General features: G+C 37.2%; 1 protein-coding gene across 2 annotated transcripts in view; it reads left to right on the plus strand.

The window, feature by feature from the left end:
• Positions 1-24,161, plus strand: part of LOC120771135 (zinc finger protein jing) — a 296,893-nt gene that overhangs the window by 265,267 nt on the left and 7,465 nt on the right. The window contains exon 1 of one of the 2 annotated variants that reach the window (XM_040099001.1): positions 24,037-24,133. The exons of the other annotated variant lie outside the window; for it this stretch is intronic. Within the exon in view, the coding sequence (XP_039954935.1) occupies positions 24,123-24,133 (11 nt within the window). The 5' untranslated portion in view covers positions 24,037-24,122. Of the gene's footprint in view, positions 1-24,036; positions 24,134-24,161 lie in introns of those variants that run through there. 2 annotated transcript variants of the gene reach the window in all.

The raw sequence follows: 24,161 nt of genomic DNA on the forward strand, positions 1-24,161 counted from the left end.
GCCTACTGTCGGCAGTGTATAAATACAGCAGCGGCTCAAGAGAGTCTGGACTGGGTAACCATCTTATGTGATGTAATCGATATGAGTTTTGGAATGCTTGTGCGAGGTATGGTCATATGATATGACGTTGTTGATATGATATGATATATCCTGAAAGTGTAAATGTTTGTATAAACAGAAAGGTGTATAATCTAATGGAAAAAATCGTTTTCCCAGCAGCTTGGCAGCATTATGTTGCTACCTCCGCATAAATAATGAAACGCATAATCCAAATCTCCAATCAGTTAACCGTAATTACATCAATCACCTGCCAGGGTTTAGGGCTCGTCAATAACAACTTCACAGGCTTTGCACAGAAAAAACGTGAAAAACTACAAAGAGGACAATTATTATGAAGTGCATGACGACCTGCACCGCCGCCGACTACTTATCACTATTCGGGTCCACACAAACATATTTTCTATTATTTATTTTCCCTTTGCGCGATTGTATTATTCTTTCATTAAGCACTAAAGTAAATCAAAGAAAATTGAGGGGAATAATAGTGAAAGATCACACAAATACATCTATATGAATATATTTACACGTATAATCGCATCTGCATGTATGAGGGCGCCTGCTGGTGTAGGGGTGCTTCCAGACGAATGCACTAAAACCGGCCGACGGCCAATTAAGGCGCTGCTTGTTGGCTGGTTCGTCACTTTTGTTTGCCAAACCGTTGCCTATCGCACGCAAAGGATGTGTTGGGGAGACCGTGATGCATGCGTTAATAGTTGTTAGTGTTGGTAACTAAGCGAATTTCCTGTGCTTCTAACGCACTTTGTGCTCGCACACTTTTGTTCCCTCGTTGAAAACTAATGAAGGTGCAGATTTTTTTCGGGAAATAGAAGAAGAAAAGAAGTATTGTGCTGCAGGATTATCGCCACGGCAATGAAAACACGCATACAAAAGCAAAAGTAATCATAATACACGCGCATTGGGTTCAAGCCGTGCATAGTGTGTGTGGGTTTGTGTGTGTGTTTGCCATAGTAAAATTACTCGTACATATAAAACCATTAAATTCAAAATGAAAGAACATATTTCGCTGCACATAAAAACACGTGGTGTGAGGGGGTCCATAGTGATTAATACAGGGTCCTTGGATATTAATTCCAGTCTTATTTTTTATACTTGGTCTTTAAAATATAAAATTTCCTCTTAATTTTTGGGATATCAACCTAAAATTTTGCATACGTTCTTTTCTACCCAAATAGCAGGTCATGTGTCGGAGCTAGCAATATCGGATTACTTAAGGTTATAGCTGCCATACAAACTCACCGATAAAAATCAAATACTTCTATTGGAATCTTTTTTATTTGACTAGATATCTGCCTGAAATTTGGCACGAATTTTTATCCAAAGCAACGCTATAATTTTCGAATATATTAGTCAGATCGGACCGATACAGCATATAGCTGCCATACAAACTGGGCTCAAAATCGAGAACTTGTATGGCATCTTTTTTTGTTTTACAAGCTATCTTCACCAAATTTGGCATAACTTATTATCCAAGGCAACGGTGTAATCTCCGAAGAAATCGTTCAGATTGAATTACAATAGCATGTACTTGCCATACAAACTGAACGATCGGTATCAAGTGCTTACATACATTGAAAAGTTTTTCATATGATGAGATAACTTTACGCGGCACCCTGTAAACAGCCGCTTATACTAGTTTATTATACGTATATGTATGTATGTGTGCATTAGTTGTTTTTCTTGTTTATTGCCGTCATAAGAAGGGTGCCAAATATTTGTTTGTGCCACACATCTCACTTTTAAGCAGGATATGCCCGTGAGCTGTGTAGAGGATCAGCCAATAGGCAAGTAGTGTGCATTTCCTTTACATATGCTAACATTTAGAGTTTAACTTTTTTTCAAATGGCCTTTATAAATATAAACAATTGTTCATGTTTGTATATTTGATTATGACCCTACAGCGAAAAGGCGAGTGAGTCGTTAAAAATGCGTTTTTTTCTTATGTATGCTTGTGAGTTGGTGTGAGTTAATGCAAACAAATGTTTATCTTGCAACATGAAGCTTACAATTTGCAGCAACAGCCTGCTTATCTGGCTTATGTCGGGTCAAAATTGATTAAATAAATACGTATATATATACTTTTAATATAGATAATGCCTATTACATAAGGCTGCACCTAGCTACATATACATATATCCACTCCGATAATGGCAGAATGATGTCGATGATAATTGCAACGCCGCTGTCACCGCCGCAGTCCACGTAGCTGTTGTTTGGTGGCCATGACAGCGCCACAATGCCAATTTCCTGCATCATCCATATTTGAGTTGATAAGCACCACCTCTTTAAAGCCACCCATAAACACACATACATATGTATGCGCACCAGCATCACTCAACAAACACTCGGCCTATCAGCCTCCTTTTGACTCGCCGCCTCTTCTTTAGAGTGTTTGTTAATGTTGCACCAAGCAAGTGTTTCTCGTCCGTCTATTTGCTAGGAACAAATACGCAGCCTGGCACACATACACACACGCACATATGGGCGCTCTCACAATGGCAGTTCGTTACAAATAAATGCATGGGGCAGCAGCAACATCAGCGCCTTGTTAAGTTTTTACATGAAAACAAACAAATATCTATTTATATGTTTACCTTATATAGACATACATATATACATGCACACATGCACAGCCACACAATCGACTTTCAATGCCAGCCGGCACATTTTGTCTATCGCTTACGAGGAAAAAAGCAAAAAATGCGCTACACGCCAGCATCAAAGGGCAAAAGCGGTGCGGCCAACAGCACTCCGCTGCCACTCATTTGCCATTTAACTTTAAGCTGCACGCACACACACAAACATACAAGCATCTATAGCAGCGCTTATACCCACCGGCTTTCCAATTGCCGCAGGAAATTCGCTTTATTAAATATTTCTTTTATGAATTTGGAACATTTTTTTTATTTATATTTGCTGTTGCATGCTTGTTTGTTGCAGCAATTGCATAATGGACATAATTTTGTAATGGAAAATATCAATAGTCTACTAACAACGCTATTGTGAAGAACGAAAGAACCATACGGAAGTGTTCACTTCTATTCTAAATATTTACTTTTCATGTATTAGCGCACGGTTGTATGATTTCTCGTGCTTCCGACTGCTTTTGGGGGAGTTGGCGTGAGGAAGGCAGTGACAACCACATGTATAGGGTTCGTCGGGATGCTGTATAGCGTAAGGATAATCATTTTGCTTAATTATGTCACTTATATGGCTTCTCTGCAAAAGTTTTCAAAAATTTGAAGCTTACTTTATCCGGAAGAATCGAGTTTTATCATTGGACCGCAGGCAGCCGGACCATTAAGTCCTTTATGCCAGATGATAACCATATTAACATATCTCTTAAGTTGGAGCATTAGGATCCAGTCTCATACGACTGAAGGATGGGCATTCCCATAGATAATGTTCCAGCGTCTCATCATCCTCCGCATATGGCTTGCATTCCGATTCCGAAGTAGGAACTTTTTGGTCTGTCTACCATTACTGCAAAGTAACTTTGTTCCAAGACCTGAGTCCCGTAACATATGTCTGAAGATGAGATCTTAAGGTTACAACGTTACTAAGCTCTCTTTTGCCTAGAAACAGAAACTTTTTGGTCTGTCTATCATCAACATTACCTCAAAGTAACTTTGCGGTATGCCTTGTGTTGCTTGTCTTCCAAGACCTGAGGTGTTCCTGAGGTGTGCATCAAACAACCCTTGAAGAAGCTTAATGGCCCGGGGCAGATTAGAAAAACTGTTTCCCAGCAGCCTTCGACCGGAACAGCACGACCGCCTTTTCATTTCTTTCTATTTCCATATGGCCGGGTACCCAGTTGATGTTAATCGAGTTACTTACAAAGTGTCTAGTTATTGCCTGCTTGCCTAAGCTAACGCAATGAGACTTAGTATTGACGCTTCGTTTAGCTTTAATTGCTGGTTGGCTAAATACTAAAAGTTTTACGGACTTGCTGGTTAGAGCAAAAGTCCACTTAGCACTTTCTATTAGGCCCAGAATTTCGGCCTGAAATGCGGAATTGTAGTCATGGAGTTTGAAGCAACCTTCTGTGTCTGTATTACTACAGAATAAGCCCGCTCTTATTCTTATTTCGCTCTTTGAATTCGGTGAATATGTAGATTTCACCTTTGGACCTGTCTGTCACAGAACCATTGGTCCATTCTTCTCTATTGGGGAATGAAGACGTTGTGTGTACTTCCATGGTGGGTCTCCCTTTCGCGGTCGTATTTCCAATCTAGCTCCAGTTCATTAACAAAGCGAGTGTGATACCAAGCCTGTGATGACGCCGAGTCTGACTCGGTCTAAAACCTTGTGCCAATAGAGTGCCGAGTTTCAGATTCGAAGAGCTTTGAAAGTCCTGTTCTCAGTGTGCTCGCTCCCGTTTAGGTTTTTTTTATTTTGGATGACGCCGAGATATTTGACAGAGCTCGAGAAGATAATAGTTCTACCTGTTAAGGAGGGGAGATTGATTCGAATTGGATTTACACACCAAGCATTTTTCAATGTTACACCCGCCGTTTGAGTCCGCGGCACCGCGCCCGCACTTCCTCCGCATCATCCAGAAAATGCAGCAGCAGCGCAGCAATAAATTCTCACAATTCCCGAATTCGCCACATGCAATTAATTTAGAATTGATTTACAAAAACCTTTTTCAAAATCACTTTTTACACAAAAACAAACGAATTCGCTGAATCCGTACAAGAATAATGTCTCGCAAGTAACCCTCCGCATTCATTATGAAAATTTATGCGCGCACTTGCCACAATGACACACTTAAGCATGATATATCGAGAACTTCTCCAAAATACCTTCATTTATTTAGTTACATACTTTATATGCCCAACAAATCGCTGGTGATGTATCGATTTCCGACCCTTCAGCGTTCCGAAGAAAAGAACGGATTGTGCAGGGCGCCGCTGCTGTCATATTTACGCTTGTAGTGCGCTGTATGCGTGCGTGTATGTGTGTGTGTGTATTTGTAAGTTGAGAATGCGTTCTTGTTGCTGTTGTTGGCAGTATGCTTGCCTGTCCGTCGATCTATCGATAATTTGTATGCAACGACAGCCACCGGAAATGTTGTTGACGCTAAAGTGTTGCTGTTGCTGTTGCTGTTGTTTCTGGCATTTGACACAAGACACACATTTCATATTTAAAGCACAAAACGTATTGTAGTAAATCACCGGCAAACAAATGAAATTTAAACTTGCAACCAAAACAGAATTTTTACGATTTTTGGGAAATTTCTTTAGATTCTTTCATGCTAAATGACTTTATTATTTTTTTGTTGTATCGTATATAAGTTTTTTCTGCTTTAAAAATGTTCAAGCACGCTGCCATGTAAACTCGCTGCCACACACATATTACATTTAAGTCTGCCTTTTTGCCACTTCCTTTCAATTTTGGCAAATGTAATAAACATTATTGGAACATTGCGCGCCGGCAACTTACACCACTGGGATTCGTCACACACACACATATGTATGTATATAGCCATATGTTTGTTTGTTTGTTTGCTCAGTGTGTCCCTTTAATGCTTGCTTCCCCTTGACAGTTCCTTAAGCCGCCTTTGCATGCAACACTGCGCTACTTATTGGCTGTCAAAATTTGCTTATTTATTTGTATCGTAATCGCATTGCTTTTAGTTTGTTCCCCTTTCACCCTTCATTTGTGTTCATATTTGCTTTTTATATTTGTGATTTTATTTTTCTTGTTTGCCTGTTTCTTGTGCCCATCTGAGATTTATGAGTTTCTGTATGTGTTAAAGTGAGAATTCTTCAAGTAGTCAGCTTGTTTGTAAGGTCCAGCGCTGATTTGGGCTTGAACGCTCTTGAGCTTTGTCGTTGTGTGTCATACGAAATTGCTGCTGGGATTGTAATAACAATTTTTTTGAATTATTGGCCGACCCGCAGAGCCAAAGACCATTAAAGAATTGAAAAAAAATTAATGATTGCATTCCCAAATGATCGGCGAGGCAGTGGGCAAGTTTCGGCTTTGTCGATTTTGTAGAATTTGTAGAATTTGAAAATTACAGAAAAACACTCGAAATGCATCATATGTATGTATACACAAATAGTATGTATGTAGCAAATATATAGTTTATACATACAAGTACATATGTATATGTATGTATACGAGTATACACTAATGATTGTAATATAACCTTTAGGTTATTGTTTAGTTAATTGAAGCACCTAGTTGCTCGCGATTTGTCTAAAATTCTTGTGAAGTGCCATAATTGACTGATTTGTGAGCATGGGCCACACAGCAAGTGTTTTCTTTACTACTTCGTCTGTATTTTAGTGATGAAAGTATTATCAGAAGCTCTAAAAAATCAAATAGTCTAAAGACTATAGTAACACCAAATCAAGCTATAGCTTCACTAAGTTCGTGGAAAATGAAATCAAATGCAAATATCATAATTATCCATATATAAATAATAATTTTTTAGAAGGTGGCATACTTCACATAAGGAGGTACATGTGTTTCCTCGGGTAAAAAACAATGTTTTTTCAACAAATTTTTTCTCATATTAAAAATTAAATATTTTATTAGAATTTGTTAGTCTTACAAATATACACTATTAACAAAGAAATTCTGAAATTTTTAGAAAAAATATTTTAAACTCGGCCTTTGCGACGCCATTTCTGTGCCCCCTCGAAAAAAATGCGCCCCCGTTGGCATGATAACTCCTTACAGGATCATCTAAAGCGAAAAAATACGTGTTTTAGTTAACTTAGCTTAGAACTTCGACGAAGGAAAAAAACTGAATATTGGATTTTTGCAGATATTTTTGCAAAAAAATTATAATTTCGCGACATTTTTTTTTTCAAATAGTTGTAATCGAAAAAAAACCTTACTCCAAGTCTTTAAGAATTGCATCTCAAAAACCTGTGTAAAATTTCATGAAGATCAGTTAAATAGCTCTCGAGAAATCTTGCCAACCGACTTCGAAAACACAGTTTCGAGAAAAACCCGTTTAAATACGGCGCACTTAACCTAGCTAGCCTCGAACACTCAAGTTCTCAAGGCTGTATCTCCGAAACTATTACTCGGATCAACTTGACATTTGGGACAATATTCTAAAGGTTTTGTAGAGATTAATAAGATAATAAAAAAAAGATTTTTTGAAACCCGTAAACCCATGTAACCCCATAAATCTCCTCTAAATCACCATCTGTCAAAATTACGAAATTTTGCTTCAATATAATCATTATTATTAATAATTATAAGTAATAATATAACAACTTCTCTATTATGTTCCAACCATTCACATGAACTGTAAAATTTCGAATATTATCAGAGATTCAATCTAATGAGTTTGCCCACAGCCTAAAAAAACGTGGATTTTTGGAAATTTAAAACAAAAAAAGCTACTCTTTTTTATATTTTGAATTATACTTTTTGAATTATACGAGATTACCGACGGCGCTAGAAACAGGGCCTACGTTACTGTAATGATGAAACCAAAAAAAAAAGTTCTATTTTGATTAGAACAAAAAACCGATGAGTCATTGTATGTACAAAATTGTATACAAAACAAGAAAAAAAATTGCATGATGATCGGATAATTTGTCTGCAGCAAATTCGAAAACTGCTGTTTCGAGAAAAAATGTTTTTAGAGGTTATATACAATAAGAAGGCCGAAAAAAGCGATTTTTCCATATTTTTTTCTGAGAAAAGTTTTGAACTTATTGACTCAAATAAATTGTACACATATTATGATATATTTTAACTATATTTCAAGACTTACTATTAGTAAAAATATTTTTTTTTGGAAAGAAACTACGCTGATCTCTGCGAGCTCCTCTCAAAAACACGATTTGTGGTGACCACTATATCTCTGAACTGAATCCTTTGAAATTAAAAACCTAAACAGATTTCGTTAAAGTAATCTTAAATTAACTAGTTAATCAAAGGAATAGCAAATATTTTTTTTTGGCAAAATAGCGGTTTAACATTGATTTTTTAAAAAAATTGCGTGTAAATTCGAAAATATTCAACAGAACGATTTGAAATTTTCTGTGTGTATTCTTAAATATACATATGTAAATTAAGGAAATAAAATAAAAAAAAATATTTTTTTTTTAATTCTAACTGTGTATAACCCCTTAACAGATTGGAGTGATTGAACTGAGCGGCTAGCCTATAAATGGCTGTAACTCAAAAACTATTTGAGATATGGCTCTGATATTATAGTATGCTATTTTTAGAAGCATAAACTCGAATAATATGAAAAACAAAAAAAGTCGATTTTTTTCAAAATTTCACAAAGGCTAACGCCAAAACTTTAGCAAAAAGTTGGAGATAAAATTAAAAGGTACTTATTCTGAATTCCAAACTCTTCGACAACAGTTTTTAACAAGCATTTTTAAATAATTTCTTTAAAAATTCTAAAATATTATCGCCACTTGCGAAAACATTAAGAAGTATTAAATAATATGCAATTTTTGTTAACAAAAAATAAAAAAAAAATCAAACAAATGGTGCCGACTTAGCGCAATGTTAGCAAACACACTAAATGAAACGAATAAAACCGTCTAAGCCAGCAAGCAAACTAAGCGCAATGAGCACTGATATGGCCACCAGGCAGCAGTCAAACAAAATCAACACAAAATAAAATGAAAAGAATTGAGGAAGAGACGTGAAAATGATTGTGACTAATAACTAGTGCCTGGAACTATGTACACAAACTATGTAAACATTGCATCCGCAACGCATTCACACACACACACGTAAACACTCAGCCCGCCACCCAAACAACGTTGCACTGCGCTAGCAGCGGAGTCACAAAAGGGCAGCCGCAGTCTAGCTTTAACGCCCGCATACATAAATATGTACATACATATGTACTTGCATGTGGAGTGTGCTCCAATCATGCTTGTGCACATACACACCGTTATAATGGCGCGGTGTCAAAAAACGACAGCGCCTCACGAGCCACATAACAGCAGTTGTTATCGCGTAATCGTTGATAGCACGAAGCTGATGCACTCTTGCCGCTTCATTGGCTTGATAAATGCCGCTGGCTTGTGTAGTACGTATGGCAACACACCGTCAGATATACATATGTACATGCATATTTATTTATATAATTTTATGTATTTAAATGCCACAAAATTTGGTATTCGGGCTGCTGAATTAGACTATATACATATGTATGTATGTATGTATGTATATTAGCAGGCGGCTAATGGCTTAAGCCAGCAGTTCGAAAATGGTCTCAGACAGACTGTGGAAATTATTATTACTATTTTCGGAACACAGTTGTGGCATTATTATTGTAGAACTTTAACCCTTTGCCAACTTTTCCTTTCAACCAACACTTAATCGCAAACTAAAATATTCTTAAGAAAAATTTAAAAATTTCAAAGGCAAGAAATACATATTTATATACATACTTACATATATAAAAACCAAGTAAATATTGCTTTTAAGTATGCACAACCGCACATTAATTCATTACTCTTTAAGCACGAGCGTCTTAGCAGCTGCTCCCAACTGCCTACGATTACCAGCCGCTTCGGCTGCTGCCGGGTTTTTCGACTTGCTTCGACTGCTTGCTACATTTTACATACTCGGAAGCCATGAAATAATTGTTTACATTTAGCCAAAACAAGCTAAAAGCATCAACAACTAAAGTACTTACAATAACAATAGCAAAAACTTTGTGGTAACAGCAGTTGGTTGGCAATAAAGACAGCAACAACAAGATTTCGCTGCCGACAAGACGATTCAATAATAAAAATAACAGAATACTAAATGTAATTTTTATCGCGCGACAACAAAAACAACAACACAAAAGCGGAATCATACAAATGTAGCTACATATAGGGATACAGTAATATATGTATATATATCTATAAATATATGCATGTGTGTCTGTTTTTGAGTATCACAAGCTCCTAGCGCTCTGTAATATTCGTAGGTAACACTACCGAACTCATACATACGTATCATGTTCACATTGCCATCCTTGCCCTCATCCTGCTTTTAGAGGTTAGATAACCGCTGTTCGTTGGTGCTCGTGACGGTTCGTTCATTGCATGTATGTATGTATGTCGATTTGTAATAAAGTATTTACTGAGTCTCATTAACAAGGAGCAACCCTCAACTAAGGAAAATATTGTCCGTACAACTGTTTAGTGAGAACCGCGAGTGAATGCGCGTCAATTATCCCATTATTGTTGTGCAGCGAGAGCAGTGAATTTTTAAGATATCCGAAGAGCACAGCGACACAGCCTAAAATCCGTTATTTGCTCTATCGACGAGGCTATAGGCGCATACAAAATTTCAGCGAAATTTGATAGATACTTTTCGTAAATCCATAGGTATTTTTAAGGTCTCGCTGTTTTGTTAAAATACCTAACCTTTCTATAAAGAGTTAAGATTTTTGTTGGAACATCTTCTCTAATTTCTAACTGCGGTATACAAAAGGGTGCTATATTTACATGGCAATTCCCTAATTTTTTCCATGTCACAGATGCCAAAAAAGTGGGATATTTTCTGTAGCAATATTTCTCAGTATTTCGATACAATAAATGGTCATATTTTTTCCGGATCGAAACATCCTGAATCAGTTCTTTTTCGGCATAACTCGCATAACTTCTAATTAAAAAACTTTTCCGACTTTGTTTAGGCGATTAAATATCTTAAAACTTAAACGAGACAGATCCACATATTATTTTTCAGAAAAAACTATGAGAGTCCGATCTAACTGGAATGATATTATCGAAGAAACAATTTTTCCAAGAAACTATAAGTGTCCGATTTTACTGCTTCTTAATACTGTTGCTATCATTTGGAATGATTTTATCGAATTTTTGAAAGAAATCAACAAATACATTTTCATTATGATTGTATAATATTATTGGAACGTTGGACTTCTTGGAGACAATATCACGAAGTTGACCGAGCTCGAATGCCGTGTCTCTAATCAGAACTATGGACATAATTGCTAACTTTTGCCCTCTTCTTAAAGGTGAGTTGACCTATAACTAAGTGAGGTAAAAATGCAAAACCAAGGTAACAATCAACTCAAAAAAAAGACATTTCTCGCACTTGATTTGTTGAAACCTTAACTCAATGGTTTAAAATTTATTCCTCACACTTGATTTCTTGAAACCTCAAGGAAATTTTTCAAAATCTGAACTCATTAGAAACCAAATTTTCTAAATGAGAAGCGCGCTCTCTCTTCCTTTTTTGAAAACATCACAAGGTGTCTACGTGACCGTAAGCTGAGAGCAGCGAGTCAAAAAAATTTTATGTTTTTGTATACACACACACACACATTCACAAAAACAATGAACTCACTTAAAAACATATTTTGGAGTTGAATTGGAGTTCGAAAATTCCTACATATTTATAACAAATGTATAGGGAGAGAACACAAACAGCAAAACATAAAAGCATAAAGCGAAGTGTTTAAAATGAAATGGTGATAAAAAATGGTAAAAAAGTGCACACAGAAATTTCAAATAAATAAACACAAATAAAGTGCTGCGTAGAGAGTGAGAGAGCGGAGAATTTGATATGAGTTTGAGCAGGCTGGCACAGGAACAGCTGTGTGGCAGTTGGTTAGATGAGAGCACTTTAAAGGCTAATGATAAAAACGAATATAATAATGATGATGGTTATGCTGCCTGTAGTGCCTATTGAGGATGATAGTGAGCGCTGACGAGCGCTATGCTATTGTTGTTATTGTGGGCAACTTATTTTTGGTGTGATTATTTTACTCGCGAACATGCATGCTTACATGTGTGTGCTAGTGTGTGATATGTACATATGTTTTTGTATACGTAAGTGATAATGTTTACTTTGAGCACAGCGAGGATTGTATGCATGTATGTATGTATGTACATATGTATGTTTGCATGTCAGTGTTTATGCTACTTGCAGCCGCTGCGTTAACATTGAAATGGGGCAAGTTCTTTTAAGTAGCGGTGAGTGATTGTATACAACTTGCTTGACTTTGAGTAACTAATGTGACTGGCTTTAGAACTTTAATTTGAAAAGTTTTTGGAATCGCAAGTCAAAAATAATTGCTGCTAATAGCTGTGTGAGCCTTATGAGTTGCCAACCACACTTTTGGATGCCAGCTTGATGTCTGCAGCAGTCATTGTGGGAAAATGTGCGTATATACAAATGTTTCACACTGCACTGACCTCTGCGTCCCCACATGCTCCCTAAACACACATACATATAAATATATAGCATTAACGCTTATCTGCGGTGATCTCAGCGTAGCTTTTGCTGCCCTTATATGATAAGAGCCACTATTTAGAACGTCTCCGCCTCCACCTCGCCGTTTGCTGATTCACATTGCCTCATCGGTGCCTCCGTATGCTGCGGTTGCATACAATGCAAACATACATATGTACGCGCATTACGTATAGAGTTTGCGCCGACTCTCTATTACTCCCTCTTTCAATGTGTGCTCTCTGCATGCTCAGTGGCCCTTCTTCGCGGTGTCGCTCAATATGCTGGCTCATTATGTGCAGCGAGAACAAACAAATACGGTGGTTCTCGGCAAAGTCGCCAAGTGCATGAGAGCGGCTACGTCGACCCCATTAGCAGCGACAGCAGTGCTAGCAGCAGCAGCAGTGGCAGAACAATAGGAGAAAATTAGTTGGTTCGTTTGTTGGTTTGAAAGAAAAAAAAATAACAAAAACTGGGAAATCATCCCGTTTCCCATACGGCTGGACGGACAAACATACGGTCGGACAGACGATTGCTGGCTTGGATGAATGGTCGATTCCCGTTTGAATGTGTCTCTACACAGCACACAGAACACTCGCGCTGCAAGTCAGCACACGTGCATGTGTTTGTAGATATTTATATTTGGCCCTCGCGTTTATAGGCATACGATATGTGCCTCGGCATTGCTTGCTTGCCTGCCTGCCTGCTGCTGCAGTCGCACGCACTCACGTACCAGCAATAAGGGCAAGGCATGGCAAGGCAAGGCAAGTCAAGCAGACAGCCAAGAGCAGCAGCACAGCGCGAACGTGGACGCGCCTCTATGCGGCTCTGCGACTCTACTCGACACTCAGCGCACAGCCTGACTCTTGGCAGCGCTGCGCTGCGCTGCAAGGCAACGCGGCACGACGCGACGCGGCACAGCACAGAACAAAGCAACACACGGCTGGCTGTTTTACTGACTTTTGTATGCATGTATGTGTGTGTGTGTGGACGAGTATTTTGAGTGTGCGGATGAGAAGAAGTGAAATTTTTGGGACTTGCACTGTCACTTGGCTGGATTCTATAAATCAGTCAGACATTTTCCCTAAAACGGTGCGGACGCTGGATTGAAATTGTTACGGAAAAACATTGTATGTTAGTTGTTTGACGCTTTGGATACACATACAAACAAACTGACATACCACATCCAAAGAGTGCAAGCATAAACGGTTGGTGTTCGTTTTTAGTGTTTAGTGTGCGTGCGTGTGTGCGTTTTCTTACCATTTATTATTACTTTTTATACGAAAGTGTTTAAAAACATATATACAAATGTTGCTTTGTGTTGGCTTTGGAGCACGTTTGTTTGTTTGACTGTCGGTTGATGCGTTGTACACACACACATACATACATACCTAAATATATAAAAGTACGCGACGTGCACTTGGCGTTTCGCTCGCCTTTCTGCCTGACGGCCGCACTAGCTGCCTTGGCTGGCTGCCCATGTATCCATATCCAGCCGCTGATCAAGCCACCATCCTGCTAGGCGGCCAATGCGGCAGCCGCCTTTAGGGCTCGTTCGTTCGGTTTCTGCCTGCGACGGTCGGAAAGTCGGTTGGCGTTTGATTGTGTTAACGTTTTTAGTTTTTTTTTGTTTTTGAAATTGTAGTGACTTGGGGCGCGCACGCCCGCCCGCAATTTGGGTGCCTCTCCACTGCTACCCCCGGCAAAGCCACTATTCTAAGTGGCATACACGTTTGCAGTTAAAAGTGCAAGAACAGCAAGAAATCGGAGCTAACACGCTTTTTGAAAAAATTTAGCGTTTATTGAAAAGTGTGCGAACGGAAAGACAAAAGCGACTGCGAATTATAAATCAGTTTTGTGGCTAAAACATTTTGTGTAAAGAAAAATGCGTGAATTGTTGTAAATATTCGCAAGTGGAAAAGGCAAATATTTAAATTCTAAAAGTATGAGTAAAGAAAATAAAGACGAAAACAAAAAGTATGTGCCGCGATAAAAGGATGCCCAACTTAAGCCATTGTGAGAGCGCCTCAGAATTAGCGTTTTTTGGACATTTTGCATTGTAGCCAGTTTAGACAAAATATTCGTTTTTGGGTATTTATCGGGTGGGGAGTGGTCAACATTATCTGTTAACACTATCTAGTATGAGTGGTTAACACTACCTGGTATAAGTAGTTGGGCTATTTTTGACAAAATAGTGTTGCCAAAAAATAAATAAAGTGATTGAATATGAACAAAAGTTACCATTAATATATGAATCATATATACAATATACTTTGAAGTGAAATTTTGAAGTAAAAGCCAAGCTAAGTCTTGCTAATTTGTGTCGAAACAAAAAAGTGAATAAAAAGCTGAAAAATGCTTAAATTGTAGTGACTTGGAGGAGACTTTATCAAGTGACTTTGTAATCATTTAACTCAAATTGCCTTTAATAAGTGTGGTGTGTATGAAACCAACCTTACTTAAATCTGCGAATCCTTTGGAATATGTACATATGTATATGTACCATAACAAACAACAACTTACAGAATCTTATTAGAACGCGAACTCGGGTTTTAGGAAAACTACCGAATTTTTGCACGTATTCTATATTGAAGCATTTGACGTGTAATGTTCATTGTTGAATACTTTTTTTGCTGTTTACGGCGGTATCGCACCTTAGGCACCTTAGGAAGGCATAAAAGTGTGTATTATTCGGATTCTAAGTTACAAATTAGGGTTTCCTTAAGCATAGTAACACCGCTGGATGGGTGTTATGATTTCATGAACTTTTTTTCTACAAAAAACAGGAAGAGGCAGTTAATTTATTGGTTTATACCACCAGTTAAAATCGCGTGACTGCTTCTAAAGGTTTATAACCGCTCAATTCTGTATTTTAAAATACTGCTAATATAAATTTTTTAATGCTAAATTGTATATCAGTTTTAAAGCATAATATTCAGGTTGCCTGAAGCAGCATTAGTAGAAATAAACACATGAAAATTACGCGAAAATAAAAGCAGTTTTGAGAACCAGCGTTTGTTTCTTACATTCTAAGCAGAATGCTCAGTTTTTACTCATTAATTATAATATATGAAAAATATTAGAGCGTTTCCATACACTTTTACCTAATAAAATGCAGAATAAACTACTATTTCTGGCATATAAATGATGATGCATACTTACATACATATATGATACATATGATCCTGCCTTGTTGCCGACGGGTTAAATGAAACTATGCTTTCGAAGCTATTGGGTAGTCGAAAAAGTCTTTTCGTATTTCTTTCAACTTTTTTTAACAAATTTTCCAAATAAACATTTTTCTTTAAGTAATTATGGTCTTTAAAAAAAAACTCATTAAATTTTTCAATTTTCCATATCAATTTTCATAAAAATATAATTATTTTTGCTTTTTAGAAGCAAGTGAAGTTTTGAGTATTAGTAACAATATAAACAACAATTACATTATTTCACCCTTTTTGTTGTAGAAATGTGCTCTTAATGTCCTATGCTGGTTGCGAGTTTAAAAACTACTCACCAGAGACCCATTTAATGGTCAAGTCTCATAAAATAATAATTTCTTAATTTAATCCCCACCACACACTTAGTAGTCGAAACTTGCTTCAAGTGCATAACGGTTGTGTATTTCTGCATAAACAGATGTGAATTAATTTACAAATCTGATTTTTTATGATTATTGTTGTTGTAATATGAAAATACGTTTACATATGCATGTAAACGCATAAAATCTGGAGTTGCTGTATAAAATTTCATGGCTGCACACACATGCATATGCAGTACATATGTATGTATGTATGGCTTTTGAAAGCGCCTAGAAAAAGACACTGCTGCTTAAAAACGTCAAAAAGCAAAAAACAATAATAATAAAAAGCTATAAAAATGCGCTAGGCAATGGAGAAAAGCAGGAAGAGGCCAAAAGCCCTTGCAGTCGCGCTGTTGACTGACTAAATAATAAAAATAAATATAAAATTACTAATACAAAAAATATAGAAAAGAAAAAAAACTGCTGCGCCGAGCTACAAGAACAAGAAAAGTGTAAACGAAAAACAGAAAAAAAGAAAGAAGAAAAACTCATAAAATAAAAATAGTGTATAACAACAACAAAAAAGCAGTGGAACTACCTACACTAACAACTACACATATTAGCTTGTGAATATGTAATCATATATGTATGTACGTTCATATGTATGTTTGTGTATTTAGTTGAGCACAGGGGAAGTAGTGGTGAGCGCAGCGCAGAGTAGAACAGTAATAACAGAAGTTGTGGCAGCAAGCCCTCGTGCAGCAATGTGCAGCGCAGCGCGGCGCACCATCGCCACCACCATTCTCAGTTGGTTAGTAGGTATGTGTGTGTGTGCGGCAGTGGCAGTGGCGGTGGTGAGGTGGTTTGCGGTGCGCGGTTTCTATTTTGTTAAGCGTTCAATGCACTCGACAACGACGGCACGAATACCGACGACGGTGACGACGAACCCTGTTGCCTTGCCGCGCCACGCTCGGCTACTTGCTCGCTTTCACACGAATGCCCCAAGCAGTTCGGTCGGGCCGACGGTCGCGACCAAATACATTCGCGCGCTCGGCTATAAAGTCATTGGCGGAAGCGGGCGATGGTAGCGCGGTGACGTGGTAGTGCCAACAACGGCGCGGAACTTAGCGGCCCAGGCCGAGACAACAGCGCAGACACATTTGATTTGTTATTCTTCATTATTATTAGTGTGACGCTGCTGTGGTTAGTGTGACGGCTGTGTTATTGTTGTTATTAGTATTATCATTGTTATTGCTGTTGTTGTTGTTGCTGCATTTTGATTATTATTATTAGTGAAATATTTTTGTAGCACAGCGCACGGCGGCCAGCACATGTGCATGCATGGGAACATTCATGCGTCTGTATGTACAAATGCTTGTATGTAGATATATGCATATATGTATACTTATGTGTATGTCTACACTTATGAACTTGCATGGCAAATGTCGCACGGTGTGTGCTTAATTAATACAACTCAACAGCAACAGTGTTAAAGTAAATTAACAAACAAATGCAGGAAGTTGGTTGTCACTCTAGCAAGAAACTTCAACCTTTACATGTACATATGTACATTTGTATGTTTGTATGTGTGTGTGCACAAGCGTTTGCATGAAATTCTTCACATACCTTGAGTGCGCTTACTACGAAATTAACGGTATAATATACATCATTTAAATGTACTCAGTTTAAGGTGTGTGCTTTAAAGCGCCTTGAAGTATGCTACAAAATTTTTTTAAGCACTCATTGCATTAAAATTTAGCGAAAAGCGATTGAAGAAATCTTGCGCAAAGCAATGAAGCTGTGAAAGATTTATATTTATTTTATTTTAAATATATGTATATTTATTTTAATTCCGTCGGCCTCTGTGTATTTACGCGAACTAGTCGCTCAGTTTTTGAAATATCGTACTAAAATTTGGCTCACATATTTAACTCCTCAAGATGCTGCTTATTTGTCGAAATTGGCCATAACGGACAACTATAGAATATAGCCGCCATGCAAACTGAACGTTCCAAGTAAAGTCCTTGTTTGGAAAACTTTTTTATTTGACGAGATTTCTTCGAAAAATTCGGCGTGCGTTATTGTCTGAAACAATAATATAATCTCCGTTGAAATCGTTCAGATCGCAACACTATGACATATAGCGACCATACAAACTGAACAATCAAAAACGAGTGCTTGTTTGGAAAACTTTTTTATTTGAGCAGATATCTTCATGAGATTTTGTATGGACTACTGTCCAAAGTAGCGCTACAATTTCCGTAAAAATTGTTCAGATCGAACCACTATTGCATACAGCTGTCATACAAAGTGATGGCTCAATATCAAGTTAAAGCTCCTTCTATACCTTTTTATGGCATAAAAATGCACATGCGAAGGGCATTGTAGCTTCGATGCCGTAAAAATTCACGTTTTTTTCTTGTTCTATAAAGCGGCTAGCTAAAGCAATTTGTGAATTTTTCTTTTTCGCTTATTAAACATTAATATTATAAGTGCTTATAAACTTACAGATAAATTAATAAAAAGCGCAAAATTAAAGTTTTACTGGCGCACACTTTATTATTGCATAATAATTGCACTTAAATATGAAAAAGGTTTTCGGGGTGGCCGTGTTCGTCACTACAATAAATACGCGACACTAAAATTCAAAATTAAAAAATCATAAAAAAATTAAGAGCCAACAAAATCCAATAAATATGTTAATAAAAGCCAAGTGCAAAAGAACTTAACGACTTCCGCTTCCGTCGGCCAATCGTCAGGCTTTGTTGTTTGTGTTTTACTACAGCGACTACAAACAGCTTTCGTACTTCGCCACATAAACGCGTTTGTATCTTTGTGTGTATGTATGTGTGTGTGTGTGTGTTCGCCGGCTTGTAAGTGCATGCGCCGGTTGCATAATTTATGCATCTTGATTCCATGTGTGCAACACGCTGCTACCAACAACAACAACAGCAACCAGAACGACATGAGCAACCGTAAAGGCAGCAGCAAATTTAAATGCTAATAATAAGTAATAAAGCGCAGCACAGCAATAAATTACAAAACATTTCAAATTAATGCAATGTTTATATATTTATGCGTAGAAAAAGATAATACAACAATTACAAATAAATAATTCAAACGTTAGAAATGTTAGTGTTGGTATGTATGTATGAAGTGTTTGTGGTGCGCAAATGGCGTGACAATGTGAGAAAATGCATATTAGCGCAATTTTATGCTCAAGCCGTACGCCGCCGTAAAATTCAAGTATAATGTAGCACAGTTAATAAAAAATGCAAAGCCTAACTGTATTAACAACTGCTGCTGCATAGCTAATAACCACAGCAACAACAATAAAGTAGTTCATTATTTAAGCGAAGGAAACAAAATACAAACGCTTCCCACGCAGTGCACGCGACAACAACAAACAATACTTAATTGTGCTTAGTAAAATATATTTCATCGAGCTTAAAGTGTTTACAGTGTTTTAAATATTTAAATGTTGTAAATGCCGGGAAAACATTTAAGCGTATTTTTTTCGTGCAAAATGCGCGCACAAAATTTTCATAAGTTTTCTCTCAAATTTTAGTGTTTTTCGGCGTAAAAGTTATTGACAAAGGGAAAAAGACTCACTGACTGCCAATAAAAAAAGGGAAATAAACGCACAAAAAGCAAAGAAAAAGATACAAAAACAAAAACGAATTTAAAAGTGTTAAGTTGTAACGAAAATAAATGCAAAAAAATATAATAATATCGAAAATTTGTAAGTCGGGAAGCCTTTGAGATTTTAATCTACTATAAAAAAGGAGCTAAAGCAGCGCGATAAAAGTCTAAAAGGTAAAATACACATGAAGTAGTCTTAATATACCGTTATACATACTATGTAGATGCATAAAAGCATATATTTATGAAATAAATTAATATTTTAGTGTACATTTTGACAAACAAGTACCCGGAAATTGTAAATAAAAGGCAAAATATTTAATTATTCTTCAATATTTATTTTGCCGCCTTCAAAGTAATCCCCACCAGATGTAATAGACTTATGCCAACGATTTTTCCGGTACTCGAAGCACTTTTCACAAGAAATTTTTGGAATGGCCTTCAGCTCCTTCAGCGAATTTTGTTTTATCTCTTCGATCGACTGAAAACGGGTTCCATTCCGATGATTGTTAACTTGTTTGCATGTCAAACTCATAAACCAATGTCTCATTGGCAGTTATAATGCTCTCCATGAATGTTGGATCGGCATTCGCACGATCAAACATGTCTAAAGAGACCTATTTACGGTACTCTTTTTGAAGAAAATTCAGCTTTATCGGGACAAGTCGATGAAGAATGCGTTTAATACCCAAAATATCCACCAAAATCATTCGAACGAACTCGCGAGAAAAGCACTGCTCTTGTCTGCCAATTTTCAATCACCATAACCTTCACTTTTTTAACAATTTCATTAGTTGATGAAGTCGAATGTCGTCCAGAACGTTTTTCGATAAAACTGAATCAACGTAAGCCTTCTCCAACATTAACAACGAAACTTGGTTATAAATTCAAAATTTGAGACAAATTTTCTTTGTTCGATATTTTTATTCTTTGCAAAAGCAGCTGCCGTAAACAAACTGGTTTCCTTAAAAATACCTAAATACCTCGAGAGAAATAGATTTATTCCCACATCAGTCAATTCCACATAACCGGAATAAACTCCAATTCACGTATAGATTCTATACAATATATGACTGTCACTTCGTTCTTCTTAATATTTTGGGCATATTTTATTATACTACAACAGTTAGAACAGCAGTAAAATTCTAAAATAAACACAAAAGCATCTCAAAGTTTGCTTGCAATGTTCTCGGTTTGCCTAACAACTTTTATGCATTAGACTCATGATGCGTTTCCCGAAGCGATTTCTGCAGTTTAGATAGCAGAAAAAAGCCACAGGCAGTCAAATCTGGCGAAAGCGGTAGCTGAACAATCACTCTCGTTGCCTGTTGCGTCTGTCTTTTTATTCATAATAGAATGTGACCGCGTCTTGTGGTCTCTAATACGAGAACTGAGACGCTGCATACCCAAAACATTAACCTAAATGGTTGGGTTGGTCCGTTTCATACCCAAAACATTAACCAAAGTGATTAAGTTGATCCATAACAAGTTTTGATACCCTCTGCTATCACTCGGACGCCAACATGACGATTTTCAAACACTTTTTCCGATGTTATCGTCAATAGTAGGGGAGACGGACGACTCACATTCGCATGGAATATATTTTCGATGGTTTCAGGGCCTTCTTTGTGTCACTCAAATATGCATTTGTGTGAACCTAGTAATGTTTGTCGGCTAAACATTTTGCCCCGCATTAGAAGCTGATACTTGGGGCTTTTTTATACTTACATGCATATACATATGATAGTAGTGGTTTCTTGGGAGTCCAACGTTTACTCTATAATACAACAACAACATCGTCTGCAAGCACAGAATTCTTATTCCACTTCTTCAGTTGTTGATTTTGTAAATTTTGTTTTATCTGTTATTTCTAACTGTAATTCCTATTATGAATTCAGTTTTATCTTTATTAATGGTCGAAAATCGACGGCATTCGGTTCAAGTCGGATCAGTGGTTGATCGCATGAACAACAGGATAAGTCTTCGGGCACCCTCGCAATTCTAGGACACAGTAGTCTATAACCCCCTACAACAAAATCCCTCCAATGGGTACGCTCTCGCACACATCGATGTATGCACCTTCTTCGCAGGCTTGACAGCGATTATAAGAAAAACAGTGGAAATCAGCAGAGATGAAAATGTGCATTTAACCAAAAAGATGCACACAAACAAACAAGTGTACGCATGTGTGTGTGTAAATCTATAGATTCGACCTAACGCTCTAGAACAACATAGATGAAATTCAAAAGAAAAACAGCACAAAAATGCTGAAGCCAGCAGGAAAAAATTGGAAAGACAACAACAAGACAACGTATTAATAGATATGTACATATGTAGTTAGATAGGTAGATTTGTATGTATGTATGTGTGAATGCGCCTATCAGTGTATGTGTATGTGTTTGTTGACATATTCGAGCTACAAGAACGCAACGAGGCGATAAACGTTTCAAAATACAATAAAAACAACAATAATAACATGTGTACGAGTATATGTGTGTCTACACCAAGGGTATAGACATCATGAGCAGTGTTTTAGAATGTTTCTTTTGTTGTTGTGCAGAGCCAAAAGCAATTGCTGTTAAACATTATATTCTACAACTCTGCATATGTTTTATATGTGTGTATGTATGTATGTGTATGTGTCATACTATGGAATTCAGCTAGCCAACGGCGTTCCAATCAACGCGACCTGGGCTATGCACTATGCGCTTCAATTTAATTTGAGCAGCTCGGATTTAAATACCTGTCAGCCAAACGACCGCAACTCAAAAGCCGCGGTCTTTGTCGGCTAAACATTTTGCCCCGCATTAGAAGCTGATACTTGGGGCTTTTTTTATACTTACTTATATGATAGTAGTGTTTTGCTCTATAATACAGCAACAACATCGTCTGCAAGCACGGGATTCTAACTCCACTTCTTCAGTTGGCAAGATTAAAGCTGTTTTCGTTGTTGCTACAATTGGTTGCTTCTGTGCATTCACTACTTCTTCAATCCCAGTAACTTTGTATGTGTGTTTGTGCAATTAATTTTTTACTCATTTTTTCACACCATACTTGCTTGATGTACGAATGTGCAAGCATGTACATACATATATATTTTTATTTTTATCGTACTATTTTTCATTCCCTTTCCAACTTAGTTCTGCGCACATACACACACACATATGTACATATGTATGTATTTCTTAACTTGTATGCCATGCACATGGGCTCAAGCGTCCACCGTCACCATCCCCAACGTCATCGGTGTCGAATGTTGCCATTCGTTAGACGGTTGCTTGCTTCGTTCCACATTGTCGTGTGTCAGCTCATGCGCTCGACGGTTCGTCGTCGACAACTCTCAGGTCGGCGTTTATCGACCGACGGCTAACGGCCGACAATAAGCGGCTACACTTAACATTCTTTCTTATTTTTCTTATCACCATTGTTGTTGTAGTTTGTGCTATTCGTGCAACGCTAACATAAAAACCGCTTCAACTACTGTTACAATTACTACGAAACACAATAAGGACGATGATATAACATCAATTTAAACCGCCTACTTAGTATAACATCCTCAAAAGGACCTTCCTATGTTAATATACCAGCTTATGGGAATTTCGTACGTTTATTTACATACATACAGAGATATGCCCACACATGATGTACATATGTATAATTTTTATTTTCTCCTATTTCATTCACATCGAATCCCCTTTTTCTTTTCATCCTTTCACAAGCGCAATTCACATGCAGCTGCCTTCACATTAACAGAATTTCTTACTTTAACATTGCGATGCTTACCGCGCTGTCGACGTCACTGTTAACGTCATTATTATCCCACGGTTACATTTGCTCTCACTCGCCTGCACTGCATTGTTTGCGCTCAATTTACGCCAAGTTTAGGAATCTCTCTTTCCACAAGTATTAAAAATGGTCATATATATATATATACGTATGTACGTGTATGTGTAGCAGATTTTGCCTTCCCATCTCTTGTTGATGAGAGTATGAAGCAATTTTTTTAACTATATTATGCTTAAAGATTTTAAACAAGCTCATAGAAAATTATTAGATTTTCATCCACTTGGCCTTTGACACCTCGGAGATATAATGCATTGTACAATTTCAATACGGCTTCAGACATATGTATGTACATACATACTTATGTATATGAATTCCATGGGTTCATTAAATTTTTGGTGCAAATAAGGCACATTTGTACTACTGTTATGAAAAAAATGTGTATGAACCACTGGAAAGATTTTGGGATTTTGGCTTGACAGGCTGCTTCAGATAATAACGCCTCTCTCCTTCGATCATTTAAATATCTAATACTAGGAAGCTGTTTTCATGTTGTTAATAATTAGTTCTAGTTTTCAGCTTAAATATTTAATTCATATAGAAATACTTTTGTATCTGTAGCATTATCGATTTCCGATAAAAAAATCTGCGCGGCATCTGTGGGTAGCTTATGTGTGTGCGCCATCTGCAGTTGATGCGCGCAAACTCACAATCAGCTGTTTGTAAACACTCGCGGGTAAATGGCTTGGGGAAAAGCAATAAAAAAGTAAAAAACTTAATTTGTATAAAAGCGCATTCGTTTAGCAAAACAAAAAGAAATTGTTAATGAAAACTAATTAAAAATCAAACAGAAACAAATACAATAGGAAGCATGTCTTGATAGTTGCATGCGTTTGTGACCACCATGAGTGATAGGTGTGTATAAGTGCAGTGCAGTGAACGG

This window comes from Bactrocera tryoni, chromosome 3, assembly GCF_016617805.1.
Source record: "Bactrocera tryoni isolate S06 chromosome 3, CSIRO_BtryS06_freeze2, whole genome shotgun sequence".
Taxonomy (NCBI): Eukaryota; Metazoa; Arthropoda; class Insecta; order Diptera; family Tephritidae; genus Bactrocera; species Bactrocera tryoni.